This window comes from Saccopteryx leptura, chromosome 2 (genome assembly GCF_036850995.1).
Source record: "Saccopteryx leptura isolate mSacLep1 chromosome 2, mSacLep1_pri_phased_curated, whole genome shotgun sequence".
In the NCBI taxonomy this organism is placed as follows: domain Eukaryota; kingdom Metazoa; phylum Chordata; class Mammalia; order Chiroptera; family Emballonuridae; genus Saccopteryx; species Saccopteryx leptura.
This window is the reverse complement of record NC_089504.1, coordinates 262,980,528-263,002,160: the sequence shown is the minus strand read 5'-3', so window position 1 is coordinate 263,002,160 and position 21,633 is coordinate 262,980,528. Positions and strand designations below refer to the sequence as shown.

Below are 21,633 nucleotides of genomic sequence, written 5' to 3'. Positions count from 1 at the left end.
CTTTTCAATCTTTTTACCTTCGATGATCTCTGTTGTTAACTCTTGGTGTCCCCTCCCTTTCTGAAAAATCTCTCTTCTGTGGATTTCTATGTCACTGCTGCATGGAGCTTGGCTCCTAGCTTTCTTTATTTCTTATTATTGTTATTCCATTAAATGTTCGTGTACCCTAGGAGTCTGCTTTGGCCCTTCTTTTTATTCTTTCCTCCTCTTTCTGAGTGACCTTTATCACTCTCACAATTTCAACTTTGGCTGATGCCTTCCAAAAGGCACATTCATTCAAACAACAAACATCTTTTAGCTCTTACTATAGTAGGCAGTTCCATAGGCTTGTGCAGAGCAGGAACGAGGGGTCAGGTGCAGATGGTGACCAGGGCAAAGAGCCCGGGGTGCCTAGCAATGGGAAAAACTACAAGCCCCTGTAGACGACCCTCTTGCGCATTAAGCCCTGGAAGGTGAGATATAGGGGTGCAAGAGGGGGGAGGGGGGATGAGGTCAGCTGGGCGTGTTCCCTGGCCCTTCAGGCAGCTTCCACTCTAGCTGCACTGGGACTGCTCTCAGTAAGGCCCAGCTAGGCTCCCTAAAGTGTCATCATTATTTGGAAATACTCTTTATGAAAAAGTTTGATTGTGTCTGAAATCCATTTGCATCATCACAAGAAGTACCAAATAACATTTGCTGCTGATAGAAAAGATCGTCAATTCTTAAGTTCAGCTACTATATATTTTTAAATGGTTGTAAAAATGGTTTAAAATTTTTTTAAATCATTTCACAATATATATCAAATCGTCGTATCGTAGACCTTAAATATATACAATTTTTATTTGTCATCTATACCTCAGTAAAGCTGGGAAATAAATAAGCTTAAAAATTTTTAATTTGTGTGAACACATTTCTCATCAACAGTAACAAAAATTAAAAGAGCGCATCATTAAAAAGCCTTGATTAAGAATTTCATGTAACCACATGACCTGTGGTGGCACAGTGGGTAAAAGCATTGACCTGGGATACTGAAGTTGCTGGTTCAAAACTCCTGGGGTTGCCTGGTCAAGGCACATACGAGAAGCAACTACTACAAGTTGATGCTTCCTGCCCCCCCCCATTCCCACTTTCTCTCTCTCCTCTCTCTAAAATAAATAAATAAATCTTTTTTAAAAAAGAAGAATTTCATGTAGCCAATTCAAACATAAAATTTATTTTTGTGGAATCTCAAGATTCTTTTCTTCTCTCTTAAAGTATACTTTAATCTTCTGTTTCTTTTCCCTTTTTTTTGTTTTTTTGTACTTAATTTTTTTTTTTTTTTGTATTTTTCTGAAGTTGGAAACGGGGAGGCAGACAGACTCTCGCATGCGCCCAACCGGGATCCACACAGCATGCCCACCAGGGGGCGATGCTCTGCCCATCTGGGGCGTTGCTCTGTTGTGACCAGAGCCATTCTAGTGCCTGAGGCAGAGGCCATGGAGCCATCCTCAGCGCCTGGGCCAACTTTGCTCCAATGGAGCCTTGGCTGTGGGAGGGGAAGAGAGAGGAAGGAGAGGGGGAGGGGTGGAGAAGCAGATGGGCACTTCTTCTGTGTGCCCTGGCCGGGAATCGAACCTGGGACTCCTGCACGCCAGGCCAACGCTCTACCACTGAGCCAACTGGCACGGCTGTACTTAATTTTTTAAATTGAGGTATACTTGACATATATAACAGTTTCAGGTGTATATGTTGATTTGATATTTGCATATACTGCAAAATAATCACCATCATAAGAATCTAGTTAACATCCATCCCATGCATAGTAACAAAAGTTATTTTTCTTGTAATGAGGTCTTTTAAGATCTACTCTCTTAGCAACTTTTAAATATGCAGCACAGATGCCGGAGGTCAGTATAGTTAGGGAAGGTGTCCCTTCCAGAGCTGCCCGCAGTCATACCCAGCTGCTCAGCCTATAAAGGTTGAAACCTCCATCTTTCTCACGTCCTCACTGCCCTCCTCCATAATTCCATGAAGTCACCAAATTCTATTGATTCTCTACCTCAGAAACATTTCCCAAATCCAGGACATCGCCACTGCCAAAGCCTCGGACCCAGCTCTCATCAGCCTCAATTTCCCGGACCACTTCTGTTGGTCTAGGTCTCCCGGTCAGTCTCTCCGCCATCTACAAATTGAGAAAGTCAAATTCAAGTCCCCGTAGTTTCTTATAGCTTTAACATAAGATCTATGATTTAATCTAGTGACAATGAATTCCAGCTTTTCCATTAAATAATTTACATAAATCAAGATTTATTCCTTTGTTTATCCAAAGGATATGAAATTTCAAAATAGTAAAATAAGGGTAATATTTTAAAAATCCTTGAAACTTTAAATGACCTTTTTGTCTTGGAAACAAACTCAAAAGTCAGCAACTTTAAATGTTCCTCCCCTTCATCTAGCAACCCCATTTCCACAGACGTCAATCTCTTAACAAGTCCAAACAAAGAGGAAACTATTAATGGTTTCTAAGTGTTTACATATAATACTTTCAATAAAGGAATGACCAACATCAATTAAAAAGGAATCTGAGAGAAAACAGCAGCATCATTAGAAGAGTCAATAGATGAGGTCAGCCAGCCAGAGACTCCCCACCTCCTCTGCCTTTTTGCTGTGTTGTTGCTTTGGAATGAGATGCACTTTCTACAGACACCATCACTGTGATTTATAACGCTGTGGGGAAAATGACTGGGTCAGACTTGCTCGCAGGTTTACTGGTTTGCAAGCACTTTGCCTGATTGGTGTGTGGGTGTGTGGGTGCATGGCAGCAGCACGTGTGTGTGGTCTATCTAAAGCTGCGGGTGCTTCCCGGGGTTGATGATTTTCCCAGATTGTTCTCCCGCCACCACCACTGCCACTGTGAGGTGCAGGATTCCCTGCTCCCTTGCCCTTCAATTTGCTCACCTGTCTCTGCTAGCCTCCAATAAACAGGTATGGCCTGATGCTTTCTGACTCCACAGTTCCTCTACCGCAGGGGTCGGGAACCATTTTTGAGAGAGCCATGAACGCCACATATTTTAAAATGTAATTCCGTGAGAGCCATACAATGACCCGTGTACGTTACACATTATCCAATAAAAATTTGGTGTTGTCCCGGACGACAGCTGTGATTGGCTCCAGCCACCCACAACCATGAACATGGGTGGTAGGAAATGAATGGATTGTAATACATGAGAATGTTTTATATTTTTAACATTTTTTTTATTAAAAATTTGTCTGCCAGCCAGATGCAGCCATCAAAAGAGCCACATCTGGCTCACGAGACGTAGGTTCCCAACCCCTGCTCTACCATCTGCCCAAATTCAGTGAGAACTTGCCTGGCCTTGGCCACCAATATTACACACCCCAACTGGCCCATGTTCTAAGTAGGCACTTGTTTCTCTTGCTGTTATATATGGATATTAAAAAATGAAGTAATGCTTATGTACCTTTTCAGGGGTCCTACAGCAGAAGAGACAGAGAATGAGCATCCCACACAACTGCCAACACCACGTCAGGCCTTTTCTCATTGGTTTTTATTCTACAAGAAATCCCTTGATCTTGAGAACATCATTTCCCCAGATATCCTGCCAATTCTTGGATTAAAAAATAAGTAAAAAATTTTAGTTTAAGAGTCTAGTTTAGGACTCTAGGTCAAATTACTTTGTGACAGAAGCAAAGGCTAAGGGGGAAAAATCTATAGGTGCTACCAACAGTTTCATACTTTTTCAGACAGGGAAATCTTTACAGAATGATAAACTAGCTATGTTTAATAGCAACTGTTAGTTTGAGTGAATTCTAAATAATTATGATAGCTTGTTGTAGACTACAAGTGGCAAAAAGCCTTTGTAAATTCGAGGCTTAGCAAAGGCTAAGTTCTCCCCCCTCCACCACCATATTGGCTATGATGCTGAGTATTTGCATCCACTTCACTTGCTTGCTTAAGTTGCTGGAAGCAATTTACATGCCCTTCCTCTCACCCTTTGTTCAGATGTTGGTTGATTTTGCTTATGCATGAGGGGGATTCCTGTTTATGCCTTAGGAGAGTCCTGTTTCTGCCTCAGATGTGTAACTTTGTATCAAAGACTTCTTTATTTGAATATGGCTATATAATAAAGCAAACTGGGGCTATGGGGCATTCAGATATTGCCATCAGAATTGAAGAGGCCTCCTTTTTTCTCAATGAGTCTGTTTTCTTAATTCCGCACCATTCTCCCTCAAGACTCAGAATTAGGAGCCGCGCTGGCCTGCAGCAATAGCTTTCCCTCTATGGGCCAAATGCAGCTTCAGAATTTCTCTCACTGTATTGCTCTAGACAGTAACTGTTCATCCGGGAAGGCACTTAAGAGCTAAAATCTGTCCTCACTTAGGGAACCCATACAACAGTCAGGTTTAGAGAGTGAAAACCAATCTATTTAAATTGCTTTATTCCTAATCTTTTAATTACTTTATTCCTATTGACCTGATTTGGAATACAGTATGTCGAAGAAAGTAATAAGCTGGTTTTTCCAGACCCATTGGCATTACTGCAAGTCCTCATTTTTTAATAAGATTTTCAAGGGGGTTGGGGGGAGCTACTGCTGTGTGAACTCAAATATTGAAAAATATAAAATAAGTGAACATTATTTATACTATCATGTAATCTGAGCTATTTGAGTAAAATCCTAAAGCACGTTTGTACGGTTACCTAGGCCAACCTTGCATTCAGGGCAAAACAAATTTCTAACAGGGAGTAAGAGAGAAACCTAGTCATTGTTTCAGCCCCTCCACAGAGAATGGGGCGGCCGCTGTCACCCCAGTCCGCTGCTAGATGGAGTGTTGCCAGGGGACCTTGGAAACGCAGAACTCCTGCCTTCGTCAAGGGCAAAAGTGGCCCTTCTCTAAAAAACGAAGTCAAATCAGATCCCTTCCCTTCTGTGACTCTTAAGCATCCCATCATTGACAGGCTCAAGCACTAGTTAAAATAATAAATTAATAAAAATAAAGATGTGTGTGTGAGAGAGAGGATGGAGGTCTGAAACAGTTTTTCTTCCTCCTTTTAAAACCCAAATCCTCCCAGGAGTAGCACCAACACCATTACCAGTCACTGTAATGGTGCTTTAACTTTGTTAAAGCATTGGCAAGAAGAGCAGGGCCAGGATAGGAAACAAATCAGGGCGAGTGGGGAGAAGTTTCTAATTTCCCCTTAAAGTGACCCTAATTGGACGGCTTTTCTGTTCCCGCGAGCTCCCCAGCAGTGCAGAAGGACCACGGTGGCAGCGTGCCGGGTCACAGCCAGCCGCGGTGGCATTGAGGTACATAGTGTAGAAAACACATTATTGAACACCGTGACCTGGCACACGGGCTTTCCCACAAACTCACTGTTGAAAGTCACACCCGGTTTGGGGGTTGGAAGGCCCTGTCTAAAGCTCCGCTGAGAAGCAGCTGTCCCTTGTCACCTTAAGCAAAGGTGCCGCCCGGGGCCCCACCCCAGGCCCCGCCCCCACCCACCTTCTTTACGGTCCCCCAAGACACACCCTGCAGAAGACGCTGCAGAGACCGCGTTCCTGGCCTTGCCGCCCTCAGGATGGAGAGGAGGGCTCGGAGTTCCTCCAGGGAGGCCCCCGGGAGAGGCGGCGGGTCCCCCCACAGGGAAAACAAGAGGGCGAAGGCGGAGAAGGAGGGTGGACGCCGCGGGCGCCGGGATGCGGGGCGTGAGCAGCGGGACTCCGGGCGGGCAGGGAGCCCCAGGGAGCCCCGAGCGCCGGCGGCCACCGTTGTGGATGTGGATGAGGTCCGGGGGCCAGGCGAGGAGGGCACCGAGGTGGTGGCGCTGCTGGAGAGCGAGCGGCCCGAGGAAGGTACGGCGGGCAGGTTGGGGACCAGTCCACACGGCAAACAAACCACTGGGTTTGTGGCTGCTGGGTTTTGTGGCCGTGGGAGAGTACATGGGCACCTAACTTAAGTAAAGACACGGATGAACTGGTGGCTCTTGGGCAGCTCTGCAGCTTAGTCTTCCCGCGGAGTCCCCACACTTCAGTCCTGCCTCAAAACATGTTAAGACTTCTTTGGGATGAGCATTTTTCCTAAAAGTAAAGGCAGCAGATCTGAGTAGGGAAGAGCCGGACCTGAGTTTAAGTCTCAGCTCAGCCACTTGCTAGCCATGTGCTCATTCACAGCCAGGGCCTTAACCACCTGGAACCCGGGATTACACCAGTACCGGGCTCAGAGGGAAGCTGTGACGATAAGAGGAGACAAGGCATCCAAAGCGGTGTGCGCAAAGCCTGGGGCAGGAACTCGCTCAGTTAAATCCCTGCAAGCTGAAAGAGAGGCAGGTTAGACCCAAGGAGGAACTCACAGGGAAAGGCGGCTCTGGCTTCTCCAGGTGAAGCAACCCTTAGGAACAAGTGTATTTGTTCCCAATCTTTTTTATAATGACTGAAAGGGAAACAATTTATTATATCTTAAGTGTAGGATGAAGCTTAAAGGGAATTCAGCAAGGAATAGTTGCATGATATTGCTTTCTGCTGGCTATGAAATTTTAACATCTATCTACAGCCCTAACTACTGTATGAAGGAATTTTGAGGCCCTTCTTCACTTTTGAAATGTAATTTTGTCAGTACGTGCATTTATTTGTTTTTACTCACTAGGGCTACCACTAGCAGGTGAAATATTTTTATCAACTAAGGAAACATGACGATAACACTGTTCTGGCCCTTAAGGAAGATTGTTATAAAAAATATCATGTTGATGGAGCAGCATTTCCCAAAGTAGATTACATGAGAACTAAATTGCAGAGAACAGGAACTTCCTTGGGGAAAAACACTGGCTGGTCAAATGTTTGGAAATATACTCCTGCCTTTTCAGGGGTCTGCTCTGCCATCCATAGGCCCACATAGCCCTTCACACAGATAATACAGACCATAATACCAAGGACTGGACCAACATGTACTAGTCAGTGAAGGTGGTAAAGTTTCAATATATTTATTCTCTCTTTTTTTTTTCTTTTTCAAGGTACCAAGTCTTCTGGTTTAGGGGCCTGTGAGTGGCTTCTTGTCATCACATCCTTGATCTTCATCATTGTGACCTTCCCTTTTTCTATCTGGTTCTGCATAAAGGTAAGATCCCATGAGGACCCAATAAATAATTTCCTGAAGCCTCTTACAAACCACAACATGTCCGCTCATACGTCTGTGTTTCGATATGGGCTGTAGGCTCTGCATGGAATGCCCTCCCCACTCACCCACCAGGATAGTGCTTCTTCCTCGAAGACCTTGCCCAGATGTGACTGAGACGCCCTCCGTGGCTCCCCCAGACTGTCGTTCCCTTCCCTGTACTCTCATGTCACTCTGCTTTCACATCCATCCCAGCACTTAGTGCATGTATAATATTTGTTGACACCCAATCTCTCCCTTCAGGACAGGGGCTACGCTCAGGTCATCTGCACTCTGGGACACAAAGACCGGCCCAGAAGAGATCATGATGTCCACTTCTGACTCTTCCAGAAAATTTCCAAGTCAGCATCCATTGACCATGAATGACAATTATCTCTGGCCCCGAGGTGGTTACACTTGCCTGTCCCTGAAGTAATGGATACCTGTGTCAGTTTGGGAAGCACATGCCAAGACAGAATTAGAAGTGCAAGGGATTTACTGGGTTGCATTATGAAATAATCAAGGGGAGACAGAACAAGAGCAGGTAGACAAAGCCATCAGACAGTGACGCAGGTCTGACACCTGTGCCAGGAGAAGAGGAAGGAAGGACTGGACCGAAATAGCCTCAGACTGTGGTGTAGCTCTAAGAAAGTCTTGGCCAGCTTGAAAGGGAACTCTGGGGCAAAGTCTGCTTCATAGAGGAGTCCCATAATGGGCAGAAATGGCCAGGCCCTGGTACCCCTGCCATTATTAGACATTGTCTAGACTAGAGCATGTCTTTGACGAGGACTATCGATGCTGCCAGGGCCAATGCTGATTGCTCTTTCTCTCTTCCTTTTCCTCCTCTTCTTATTCTTCTTCATGAAAGGGTGTTGGCTTTTGTCAAATGCCTTTTCTACTGAGATGTCAACAGAGGCGGGTTTAACGGTGGGTGCACCAGGCATGTGCCCTGGACCCTGACTTCTGAAGGGCCCCGCGAAACCCAGACTTTACACTTTTTTCTAATGTAAGGGGCCCAATATTTTTTTCTGTGCCCAGGGCCTCAACCAACCTTAATCCACCTCTGGATGTCAAATGCATCTATTGAGATAATTGCATGGTATTTGTCCTTTATTCTATTGATATGTATTACATTCACTGAATTTGGGATGTTAAACCAACTACACATTCCTAGGATAAGTCCCGTTTGGTTGTGGTGTGTAGTTTGTTGAGAAATTTTGTATCTGTTTCTACAACAGATGTCCTTCTTGTTTTGTATCAGGGTAATACTGGCCTCAGAAAATGAGTTGGGAAGATTTCTTCCTTTTTTTTTTTTTTGTTTTTTTTTTTTAGAGAGAGAGAATTTGTGACTAACTGGTATTACTTTCTCTTTAAATGTTTGGCAGAATTTACCAGTGAAGCCATCTAATTCTGTATTTCTGTTAGTGGGAAATTCTTAAACTACTAATTTAATCTCTTCTAGTTCTCTTCAGTTTTTCTTTTTCTTCTTGACCCAGTTTTGGTAGTTTGTGTACCTGTAGGACTTTGTCCATTTCATCTACGTTATCTAATTTGTTTGTGTGTAGTTCATAGTATTTTCTCTTATATAATATTTTTAATTTTCATAAAGACAGTGGTGATGTCCCTGTCATCATTACTCTTTGAAATCAGGAGAGTTAGCAATTTGAGTTTTCTCTCTTTTTTCTTGGTCAGTCTAGCAAAATATTTGTCATTTTTGCTTATCTTTTCAAAGAACCAACTTTTGGTTCTGTTGATTTTCTCTATTTTCTATTGCATTTATTTCCACTCTCTATTTTCTTCTTTCTGCTTGCTTTAGGCTTAGTTTGCTCTTCTATTTCCAGTGTCATAAGGTAGAAGATTAGAGTGTTATTTTGAGGTATTTCTTGCAGTTTAAAATAAAATATAAAAAGTGGTATTAAACCTGACCAGGCCATGGCACAATGGATAGAGTGTTGGCCTAGGATACTGAGGACCCAAGGTTCAAAACCCTGAGGTTGCTGGCTTGAACACGGGCTCACCAGCTTGAGTGTGGGGTCACTGGCTTGAGCCCAAAGGTCACTGGCTCGGCTGTAGCCTTCCCAATCAAGGCACATATGAGAAAGCAACTAATGAAAAACTAAGTTGCCACAATGAAGAATTGATGCTTCTCATCTCTCTCCCTTCCTGTCTGTCTGTCCCTATCTGTCCCCTCTCTGTAACTGAAAAAAAAAAAAAGAATATTAAAATGTACTTTCTTGCCTGACCTGTGGTGGCACAGTTGATAAAGCATCTGAAATGCTGAGGTTGCTGGTTCAAATTCCTTGGCTTGCCCGGTCAAGGCATATAGAGGAAGCAACTACAGCAAGTAGGTGCTTCCTGCTTCTCCTCCCTCTTTTTTTTCTCTCTCTCTCCCGTCTCTCCAAAAATCAAGATATAAAATCTAAAAATAAATAAAATAAAATGTACTTCCTCTTTCTGTTAAATAACTAATAACTGGCCCTGGCCGGTTGGCTCAGTGGTAGAGCGTCGGCCTGGCATGCGGAAGTCCCGGGTTCGATTACCGGCCAGGGTACACAGGAGAGGCGCCCATCTGCTTCTCCACCCCTCCCCCTCTCCTTCCTCTCTGTCTCTCTTCCCCTCCCGCAGCTGAGGCTCCATTGGAGCAAAGATGGCCTGGGCGCTGGGGATGGTTCTGTGGCCTTTGCCTCGGGCGCTAGAGTGGCTCTGGTCGCAACAGAGCAACGCCCCAGATGGGCAGAGCATTGCCCCCTGGTGGGCATGCCGGGTGGATCCCAGTTGGGTGCATGCGGGAGTCTGTCTGACTGCCTCCCCGTATACAAAAAAAACAAAACAAAACAAAAAAACCTAATAACTGATACATACAGAAGCTAATAATGCAGAAGTCACCGAAAAATACCAGACTGAGCCTACTATGATAAATATTCTGCAATTTTTTATTTTCTTAAGGAATGTTGGACATTAGTGGAAGCATTATTTTTTTTTTAGATAATCATGACTCTTTAATAAAAATTCTTCTGTTTACAGGTTCAAAAAATTTAACATAGCCAGTATACTTTTTCATTGGTCTCTAAATTCTACACTTACTAAATGTTGATTTTGGAAACCTAAGTTCTTTCTTGGTTCTCAAAACAGAAGGTTCCTGATACCTAGGATTACTCTCATGTGAAGGCCTTTTGAAGACTTTTCTTTCTTGGAGTGATTCAAAAGGATTAAATTTTTTTAGGTTGTACAGGAATATGAGAGAGTAATTATATTCCGACTAGGACATCTGCTTCCTGGAAGAGCCAAAGGCCCTGGTAAGAAACACTTTTTAAACTCCATATAGACTTGGCAGTTCCTTCAATCCATGCATATTTGTCACATGGACCTCAGATTACCTGAAGTAACTTGATTCATGATATCATCTTTTCCTATCTGTTACTTGTGACATGGGTTATTAAGAAATTCTTCGTATCGTGTTACTACCAGGTCACGATGACCAAGAGAGAGGGCAATTGCAGAGAGCTAAATGCCAGGGCCAGGCTGGCTGCAGTAACTAGGAGGCTTAGAAGCCATAGCTAGGCACTGGTTTGGGTAGAATGTGTATATAGTCAGAGTTCTATGAATTCTCAGAGCAAAGCTGTGCTAAATCAGAGTCCAGGGGGTCAGACCAAACCATGAGAGACATATAAAGTTCAGCATCCAAGTAACAAATTGGTCTTTAGTTGGCGGAGTTTAAGAAACATAGATTGAACACTTCCTGTATTTCAGATACTGTATAACCACCAGAGATATAAAGATGGACAAATGAGATGTGGTTTTCAACCTCTAGGACCGTAAAGTCTAGTGGGGTTGATATTCAGAGGCCCATGCTGGTAGAAATATGGTGAGCCAGAAAAGTCTAGTAGTGCTATTTGGAGATCCAAGTGAGCCAGGAAGGCATGAGCAAGAGCAAAATCCCATTGTGCATGCATTGGAAATGGTCCAAGTTCTAAGCCAGCTCCACAGAAACAGGTAGAGAATAGAGACCAGACTAGAAGATACAAGTCAGAATTTAAAAATTCATAACTACTAGATGTGTCTACACAAAAGTAGAGCCAGACCCTGTAGTTCTAGAACAGGGACTGTCTTGTCCTATTTCTCGTTTTTGCATCCTTCCTGATTGGAGCTAGAAAGGATTAGTAGCTGGGCTGTTCCTCAGAGGGAAACTGGGCTCTGTGAGGTGCTGCTGCTTCCAACAGGGCTTTGGTTCTAAAGGAGCCCAGCGTGCCCAATGGGATCTCAGAAAAACCTCTGAAAATATTTATTGCACATCAGTCCTGTTCATTACATTGGGTGGATGAGGAATAACTAACAAGAAGGCTGGTACCATGATAATGCTATTCTGATTACCTCTGGGGCTTACCTTTTAGGAAATACCACATGGAGGTTGCTGGCTCTAAAGTTTGTCACCTTGGTACATGCATGGATACAAAAATAATTTTATAGAGTACCTAAAAGGCACTAAGTCAGGCACTAAAGCTAACAAGAATGTTTTATTCATTATTGTGCATACGACACTCTTGTTAGGGAGTTCAAATCTAGTGAAGGAGATAGATATATAATCCAAGATGTGGAGCATATTTTTCTGGGGATAATCCTGGTTTATGGCTGTTGTCCCTGGAGTATGTTGTGACAGTTCTTTTCACCCTCAAAAGTGTCCCAGATTGAACAATAAGTTATATGGTAACTTTAGCAAAAACACACACACTAGAGGGGTAGTAGTCGGACCAGCCAATGACTTGTGTGTAGTTGCAGGTTAAGAAAAGCAATGCATTATACAACCTGACCCCCAAAAAGTGAACCCCAACAGTCTCATGCTCAGCATTCACCTGTCACTTCCTCCTCCTGCTTTTCTAGGCCTCTGCTTCTTTTTGCCCTGCCTGGATATTTATCACAAGGTTGACCTTCGCCTCCAGACCCTGGAGATACCCTTTCATGAAGTAAGCCAAAGGATGAATTTTGCTTTCTTGCCACATTTTACCTGGCTCAGCTGCTAATTCTGGTCCAGGGAAAAATGACTATTTAAGATCAAAAGTAGAAAAGGGAAATAGAGATAGGGACTACATCAAGATTTAAAACTGCTGTACAACAAAGGACACAGTCAGTGGAGTGAACAGATAACCTATGGAATGGAAGAAAATATATGTCTTGATCAAGGGTTAATATCCAGCACATATAAACAGAACAACTCAACAAGAAAACAAACAAAAAAAAAGGACTCATGATTGTTAATTTTATATATCAACTTGGCTAAGCCATGGTACCCAGATATTTGGAAAGAAATATCTGGATGTTGCTGTGAAAGTATTTTTTAGATAAGATCAATATTTAAATCAGTAGACTTTGAGTAAAGCAGATTACACTCCATAATGTGGCTGGGCCTCACCCAATCAGTTGAAGGTGTTAAGAGAAAGATTAACCTCCCCTTGATGAGGAGGGAATTCTGCCAATAGTTTCCTCTCAGACTTGAGCCGCAACATCAACTCTTCCTTGGGTATCCTGTTGACATACCCAGATGACTTTGGACTTGTCAGTCCCTATAATTATGTAAGTCAGTTCCTTAAAATCTCTTTCTCTTTCTACATGCACACACATGCAAATGCACACACGCACATACATACACACACACACAACCACACACATGATTCTATTTTTCTGGAGAGACCTGGCTAATATAGACTTGAATAACATTTCTCTAAAGAAAATATACAGTGAACAAACACATGAACAATGTTCAACATCACTAATCATTAGAGAAATATAAATCAAAACCACAATGAGATACTACCTCACACCTATAAGGATGGCTACCAAAGAGAAACAAACATAAAATAACAAGCGCAGGGATTGAAACCCTTGTATACTGTTGGTGTGTAAAATGGTGCAGCTGCTGTAGAAAACAATACAGCAATTCCTCAAGAAATTAAAAATAGAATTACCATCTGGTCCAGCAATTCCACTTCAGGGTATATACCCCAAGGAACTGAATGCAAAATGTTGAAGAGGTATTCATATACCTATGTTCATAGCAACATTATTCATGATAGCCAAAAGGTGAAAGCACCTCAAGTGTCCATCAGTGGCTGGATCGATAAACAAAATGGGAATATACCTACCATGGAATATTATGCAGCCACATAAAGGAAGGAAATTACATATATGCCACATCATAATGAATTGTGAGAATATTAAGCTTAGTAAAATAAGCCAGTCACAAAAAGGTACATACTATACGATTCCACTTGTGTGAGGTACCTAGAGTGGCCAAATATTATATATAGGGACAGAAAGTACAATGGTAGCCCTGGCCGGTTGGCTCAGTGGTAGAGTATCGGCCTGTCGTGCAGAAGTCCCGGGTTTGATTCCCAGCCAGGGCACACAGGAGAAGCGCCCATCTGCTTCTCCACCCCTCCCCCTCTCCTTCCTCTCTGTCTCTCTCTTCCCCTCCTGCAGCCGAGGCTCCATTGGAGCAAAGATGGCCCCCGGCGCTGGGGATGGCTCCTTGGCCCCTGCCCCAGGTGCTAGAGTGGCTCTGGTCGCAACAGAGCGACGCCCCGGAGGGGCAGAGCATTGCCCCCTGGTGGGCAGAGCGTCGCCCCCTGGTGGGTAGAGCGTCGCCCCCTGGTGGGCGTGCCGGGTGGATCCCGGTCAGGCGCATGTGGGAGTCTGTCTGACTGTCTCTCCCCGTTTCTAGCTTCAGAAAAATACAAAAAAAAAAAAAAAAAAGTACAGTGGTGATTACAGTGGTTGGAGGAGGAATGGAGAGTCGTTGCTTAATGGATTTTAGCTTTACAAGATGAAAAGAGTTCTGGAGATTGGTTGCACAACAGTGTGAATGTACTTAACACTACTGACCTGTACACTTAACAATGGTTAAGATGGCATATTTGATGTTTATGTGTATTTTACCACAATAAGGAATTAAAAATAGAGATAACACCTAGATTTTTCTATTAGTAATTTAGATTTGTAAGTTTTTCCTAAATTGTCCCCTACTTGAAATTTTTTCTCATTCTTTCTTTTGTTAAATAAAACTATATATATATATATTTATTTATTTTACAGAGACAGAGCAAGAGTCAAGAGTCAGAGGGATAGATAGGGACAGACAGACAGGAACGGAGAGAGATGAGAGGCATCAATCATCAGTTTTTTGTTGTGGCACTTTAGTTGTTTATTGATTGCTTTCTCATACGTGCCTTGACCAGTGGACTACAGCATACCGAGTAACCCCTTGCTCAAGTCAGTGACCTTGGGTTCAAGCTGGTGAGCTTTTGCTCAAACCACATGAGCCCGTGCTCAAGCTGGCGACCTCGGGGTCTCAAACCTGGGTCCTTTGCATCCCGGTCCGACGCTCTATCCACTGCGCCACCGCCTGGTCAGGGAGAAATTACATATTTTTAAAAGCTTATTTTAGATAATTAAATGTAAAAAAGGAAGAAATTAAACTTGCCCCTAATCCTATCACTTACAGATAGATGTCAACATTTTGGAGTGTATCCCTATACATTCTATTTTGTGGCATGAACTTTTTCACCCAACAGTTTTTGTGATCATCTTTTCATAATTAACTATGTTTCTACCCTTTTATTGCAAATGGACACATCACATTCTATTGTATGGATGTATGTGTAACAATTTACAATTCCCTACTGTTGACATTAAGTTGTTTCCAATTTTCTATTACAACAAGCAAGTATTGTTGAGAGGATGAGAATAACATCCTCACTACTAAATCCTTATGTGCATGTGATAAGTGTTTGAACATGGAAATGCTGAGAATGTGCATCCTTTAGACGTTTGGTGTCTCCCAGTGTGCTCTCCCCAGACTGCCCTCTAGTGTACACAAGTGTGCAGAACATTCGAGTGCTTGTTTCCAGATGTTGTTCCTCTTTGAGCACACTTTTTTAGCATCAGTTTTTTTTGTTTGTTTTTTTTGCATCAGTTTTGAAAGCCCTGATAAACAACTGATTTTTTTTCATATAAGAAAATTCTTCCTGATTATTTTACAAAAGGATTTACAACAGGACTCCTTTAAATTATGAGTTCTTTGATGTAGTTAAATAAAAACTCCATGGTCTTCAAAAACATGTCTATTTTGAATAAAGGGAAGGCCAACTGTTCTTTTGCATCCTTGCTATAATCTTACTCAGATAAAATCCCCTGAACACATTTAGATTAACCCTGCGTGGGAAAGGAGCCCCAGAATTAGGCTTGTCATCCACCCTTTTTTTTTCTGCCTAGGTTGTGACCAAAGACATGCTTGTCATGGAGATAGATGCCATCTGCTACTACCGAATCGAAAATGCCTCTCTTCTCCTAAGCAGTCTTGCTCACGTGTCCAAAGCTGTCCAGTCCCTTGTGCAGACCACCATGAAGCGTCTGCTGGCTCATCGCTCCCTCACTGAAATTCTTCTGGAGAGGAAGAGCATTGCCCAAGATGTCAAGGTACTTCGGTACATTTAACACAGAATGTGTTGAAATGTCTCTTTCTCTTATTCATGTTTTTCAGTGGTCATTTATTGAGTCTTCCGTGTACCAGGTATTCACTGTTGAAGGTGACACCCTTTAAAAGCCAATAACCACTAAGAAATCATCAGAAATAATAAAAAAGGGAAAGAATGTGAGCCCACATGTGGAGCTCCATGCCTCGCCCCTTTTCCTCCAGAACCTACAGTTCATTTTTTCCCACCTCTGGAGACTGGGACCTGGGGGAAATAGATGCCTCCACTGGAAAGAATAGGCACGCTCCTGTAATTAAAAGCCACTTGGGAGAGAGACTACCGACTCTTGTTTACAAATAAATGTATATTAAAATAGATTTAACAAATAGGCCATCTGTATGCTTTCCTATTGCCCTTATAACAAATTACCACAAACTTCGTGGCTTCAAACAACATCCATTTAATCTTGAACAGTTTTGAAAGCCAGAAGTCCAAAATCAGGTTCACTGGGTGAAAGTCAGAGTGTCAGCGCGCTGGTTCCTAATGGGGGTTATGAAAGGAGAATCCGTCCCCTTGCCTTTTCAGCCTCTAGCGATGGCCTGCATTTCTTAGCTCACAGCCCTTCCATCTCCAAAGTGCATCACTCCACCATCCACTTCCACTTCCTTCATCACACTGCATCCATCACACCGCCTCCATCACACCCCCTTCATCACACCACTGTCATCACACCCTCATGACACCACCTCCATCACACCCTCTTCTTCACACCACCTTATCACACCCCCTCATCACACTGCCCTCATCACACACCTCCTTCATCACACCCCCTTCTCTTCTGTAGTCAGACTCCCTCTGTGTCCCTCCTGTAAGGACACTAACAAGAACTACCTGGAAGTTGTCACTGACATTTCAACTCTTCCCTCCACAGGTCGCCTTGGATTCAGTGACATGTATTTGGGGAATCAAAGTGGAGAGAACAGAAATGTGGGTAGGAAATTAATTGGAAAGAACAATATGATAAATGGAAATATTTCTGTTTCATTACAAGTTTTATATTTGATGTTACAGTGGTACCTTGAGATACAAACAGACCTATATACGAATTTTTTAAGATACGAGCTGCAACTCGGTCCGTATTTTTGTTCAAGATCTGAGCGAAATTCTGAGATACAAGTCGTGATTCAGGAAGCTGCTGCTAGTTGGCGCGTTGGCGCACGGGTCCAGTATTGGCAGTTTGATATACGAGTTGACTGACTTACGAGCTCGGTTACAGAATGAATTAAATTCGTATCTCAAGGTACCACTGTATTTTCATTGCATCTATATGACTCTAGCCATATTAGCATAAATTGGGGAAGAGAAAATACTGATTATCTCATAATCACTGTGACATTTGGGCAAATTACTTTCACATTTTCTATAGATTAAAAAACTTTTTTCTTCGATAAAATTCATTTAAAACTCACCCTTAAACCATTTTAAAGTAAAATTTAGTGTTTTTAGTATATTCACAAAGTGGTGCAACCATCACAACCATCTAATTCTAGAACATTTTCACCACCCAAAAAGAAAGCCTGAACCCATTAAGCAGAAACTTCTCATTTCCCCTCAACCCCTAGCCCCTGAGAACCACTAATGTACTCTCTCTGGATTTGCCTTTTCTGGCCATTTCATATAAATGCAGTTATACAACATGTGGCCTTTGTGTCTGGCTTCTCCACTTAATGTTTCCAAGGTTCATCCGCGTTGTAGCATGAATCAGTGCGTCATTCCTTTATATGGACGAGTATTATCCCGCGTGCATGTGCAGGTTTCTGTGAACACGTTTTCAGTTCTCATGGGTAGATCCTAGGGGTGGAGTTACTGGGTCATATGCTAACTTGATATTGAACTTTTTGAGGAACTGCTTTCTATCTATGTATTTTTCATAGTTACATTCAGGGTAAAATATTTTTTATCTTTTAGGCAATGCATTAAGTACTGTTCCTGTTAGTTTAGTTCTACCCTTTTTCAAAGTCAATTCTCTTGTATAAACTTAAATGACTTCCCTTATTAATAGTGTGATTCTTTAAGGCCTTTTTTCATTGTTCAAATTTAATAGCTGGGATTTAGATTAAACCAAGTGGGGGGAAATCAACATACTCCATCAGCACAATTTGTTTTACATGGAAAGAGAAAACCACAGCTGTGCTGTCGCATCAGCGACAATAGCAATCTACACTGAGGCACTGACCCTGGAGACACTCCACCCGGAGGTCTAGGGGCGCACACCTACCAGGCCACCTTCTCTCTTTGCAGTAAGGACGTGAGGCTGCCGGCCGGGCTCCAGCACTCCCTGGCCGTGGAGGCCGAAGCACAGAGACAGGCCAGAGTGCGGGTGAGCAGTGCCCCCGAGGCCAGTCTGTGGGAGCACCGGGGACCCCAGGACTGCTTGGGCAGAGCGTTTCCCTTGGCTCCCTCCCCTCCCATCCATCCAGGTGCTGGGAGGAATCTGGCGTGGGCCCCCCACTCCGACCACTTCTATTAAAATCGCTCTATTAGTAGCTCCCACCTGACTAATGTGACATCTCTTCCCTGCCCCACCCACCCTCTCTCTGAGGCCACTGCTAAGAGTGACCATCTCCTCCATCCCAAAGGCATCTCACCACACTTCATCCTTTTCCTGGGTAATATTCGTCACCTGGCACCTCTGGTTAATGACAGCCAGACCTGTCTCCCTAGCTCTGCACACGCCCTGGAGGGACAGCCAGGATCAGGGAGGGCCCAGTTCCCCCAACGCCAGAGCCAAGAGAAGGCTGTGGACCCACAGCCCCTACTCAGGCAGGCCAGCGAAGAACCCCGACTGTGAGGATGGGCGGGGTGCTAGGAGGAGGTAAAGGAGGACTGCAGCGGAGGCGGATTTCTCTGAAGAACAGGAAGTAGGTGACAGATGAACCCTAACCACATAGAAGGTTGATAACCAAGGGGAAGCAGAGGAGCAAGGGGAGGAAGATGGTCCTCGGGCCAGAGTTGTGTCCCGTCCTCTGCCCACTTTCAGGGGCTTTCGGTGTTGAGACTGGTGCTTTGTCCTCTGAAACGTTTACCCATTCACTTTGCAGGAGTGGGGCGTCTCCCTTTCAGAATTCCATGCTTTCTCCTGGAACATTGGCCAATCTTTTCTCCATATGGCAAAATCCTACTAATCTTTATTGGTCCACTAGACAAAATAACTCCCCAGACATGTCACTATACTTGTCAAGGCCCTTAACAGAGTCTGCCCCGACTTACAAGTAATAGCGTAATCTGTCTCCCCTAGAGCAAGATCCTTGACAACTAAAGAGTTTGTTCTATGCTTAACAGCACCTGCCACATAATAGATGCTCAGTGTTTGCTGAATAGTGATTAAAACTTTCAAGAAATGAAGAAAATCCCGTTGCTTTTCTTCACATCTGTTCTCTAGATGATCGCTGCCGAGGGGGAGAAGGCGGCCTCCGAGTCCCTGAGGGTGGCAGCTGAGATCCTGTCGGGCACTCCAGCTGCTGTCCAGCTGCGCTACCTCCACACTCTCCAATCCCTGTCCACAGAGAAACCTTCCACTGTGGTTTTACCGCTGCCGTTTGACATGCTGAGTGTCTTGTCTTCTCCCAGCAGTAGAACTCAAGGAAGCATCCCCTTCCCAAGCCATTCCAAACCTGTTGAACCCCTGAATCCTAAAAAGAAAGACTCTCCCATGTTATAAGAGGAGCGAAGGACAATGTGACCATGTAGGGGCCTGCCGTATGACAGCCACATCTGTGTTCTCACTCCTGCCCCCCCCTTTAAATTGATTGATTTTAGAGAAAAAGGGAGAAGGAGGGAGAGAGAGAGAGAGAGGGAAACATCTATTTCTTGTTTCACTTATTTATGCATTCATTGGTTGAGTCTTGTATGTGCCCTTACCAGGGATCAAACCTGCAACCTTGGCCTATTGGGACAGTGCCCTTTCTTTGGTCTCCAGATAGAATGCCCGTGGAATGTATGAGGTCACAATGCAGCAACCTACATGAGAAGATAGTGAAATCATGTAATGACCAAGAAGCGATATAACAAGTTTCAATAGATCATCTCATCAGAGTAAGGGAAAGAGCTTTAGCCATCATTCTACTTTGAAAAGGATTTTGAGTCTATAGATGGCTAAACTTAGACTTCTGAAGATGCAGTTCAGATGTCCTTTTCTGCTGTGCACCCTCCGGCCCCTTTGGCAAGGTCTTTGTTGCTCCTGCCGCCCTTCCTACGCGCCCCCGTCACTGCGCCTATCACGTGGTATTATATAATCCTGTACTTAAGATGCAGCCTTCTCTCCAGCTATACTAAGATGTACCTCCTCAAAGGTACCTTTTAGTCATCTCCCCTCAACCACTCAGTCTTGTACACTCTGATACCTGCACCACAGTGACACTTAAACATTCCTGAGTGAATAAAAGTAAAGAGATATACTTGGGCTGAATATAAATAAAAGATTTAAAAGGAATTCTTTTTATGGAGACTCCCTTTTTAGATAGAGAAACTGCCATGAACCAGCGCGGCTAATAATTCCAGGTCCTGAGTGGGAATGGCACAGAATTAAGAAAATAGACTTAAAGAGAAATAGGGTGGGCTCGGGAGGACTCTGCAATGCAAATGATAGCTTGCAAAAGGGCGAGTTTCCACCCCTCTACTGCTTTATTTATAAGGCAAAGTGAAGTCATTAAATCAAAGAGATCATTAAAACAGTCACATTTCCAAGGCAACCCCAGAATTGTCCCAAGTGCAGAAAACCCCCACCATATATAACTTTTTTTTTTATAATTTTATTTTTTTAATGGGGCGACATCAATAAATCAGGATACATATATTCAAAGATCAACAAGTCCAGGTTATCTTGTCTTTCAATTATGTTGCATACCCATCACCTAAAGTCAGATTGTCCTCTGTCACCTTCTATCTAGTTTTCTTTGTGCCCCTCCCCCTCCCCCTTTCCCTCTCCCTCTCCCCCCTTCCCCCGTAACCACCACACTCTTATCCATGTCTCTTAGTTTCACTTTTAAGTCCCATCTACGTATGGAATAATGCAGTTCCTGTTTTTTTCTGATTTACTTATTTCACTTCGTATCATGTTATCAAGATCCCACCATTTTGCTGTAAATGATCCGATGTCCTCATTTCTTATGGCTGAGTAGTATTCCATAGTGTATATGTGCCACATCTTCTTTATCCAGTCATCTATTGACAGGCTTTTTGGTTGTTTCCATGTCCTGGCCACTGTGAACAATGCTGCAATGAACATGGGGCTGCATGTGTCTTTACGTATCAATGTTTCTGAGTTTTTGGGGTATATACCCAGTAGAGGGATTGCTGGGTCATAAGATAGTTCTATTTTCAGTTTTTTGAGGAACCACCATACTTTCTTCCATAATGGTTGTACTACTTTACATTCCCACCAACAGTGTATGAGGGTTCCTTTTTCTCCACAGCCTCTCCAACATTTGCTATTACCTGTCTTGTTAATAATAGCTAATCTAACAGGTGTGAGGTGGTATCTCATTGTAGTTTTGATTTGCATTTCTCTAATAACTAAAGAAGATGAGCATCTTTTCATATATCTGTTGGCCATTTGTACTTCCTCCTGGGAGAAGTGTCTGTTCATGTCCTCTTCCCATTTTTTTATTGGATTGTTTGTTTGTTTGTTGTTGAGTTTTATGAGTTCTTTGTATATTTTGGATATTAGGCCCTTATCTGAGCTGTTGTTTGAAAATATCATTTCCCATTTAGTTGGTTTTCTGTTTATTTTGTTATCAGTTTCTCTTGCTGAGCAAAAACTTCTTAGTCTGATGTAGTCCCATTCATTAATTTTTGCCTTCACTTCTCTTGCCATTGGAGTCAAATTCATAAAATGCTCTTTAAAACCCAGGTCCACGAGTTTAGTACCTATGTCTTCTTCTATGTACTTTATTGTTTCAGGTCTTATGTTTAGATCTTTATCCATTTTGAGTTAATTTTAGTACAGGGGGACAAACTGTAGTCCAGTTTCATTCTTTTGCAT

General features: G+C 43.2%; 1 protein-coding gene across 1 annotated transcript; it reads left to right on the top strand.

Annotated features, from left to right (window-relative positions):
* The first annotated feature begins 5,545 nt into the window (after positions 1–5,545).
* On the top strand, positions 5,546–20,064 carry NPHS2 (NPHS2 stomatin family member, podocin). The gene is made up of 8 exons (XM_066366034.1): positions 5,546–5,831; positions 6,986–7,089; positions 10,349–10,421; positions 12,004–12,086; positions 15,391–15,594; positions 16,522–16,577; positions 17,892–17,970; positions 19,033–20,064. The coding sequence occupies exons 1-8, from the start codon at positions 5,558–5,560 to the stop codon at positions 19,309–19,311; spliced, it is 1,152 nt and encodes a 383-aa protein (XP_066222131.1). The 5' UTR covers positions 5,546–5,557; the 3' UTR covers positions 19,312–20,064.
* The last annotated feature ends 1,569 nt before the right edge of the window (positions 20,065–21,633 follow it).

Bases quoted from the DNA above. Each gene is read 5' to 3' on its own strand.
- NPHS2 (XM_066366034.1), top strand. From the start codon at position 5,558: ATGGAGAGGAGGGCTCGGAGTTCCTCCAGGGAGGCCCCCGGGAGAGGC. The intron at 5,832-6,985 runs GTACGGCGGGCA...TTCTTTTTCAAG, and splicing joins GAGCGAGCGGCCCGAGGAAG to GTACCAAGTCTTCTGGTTTA. The intron at 12,087-15,390 runs GTAAGCCAAAGG...TTTTCTGCCTAG, and splicing joins TGGAGATACCCTTTCATGAA to GTTGTGACCAAAGACATGCT.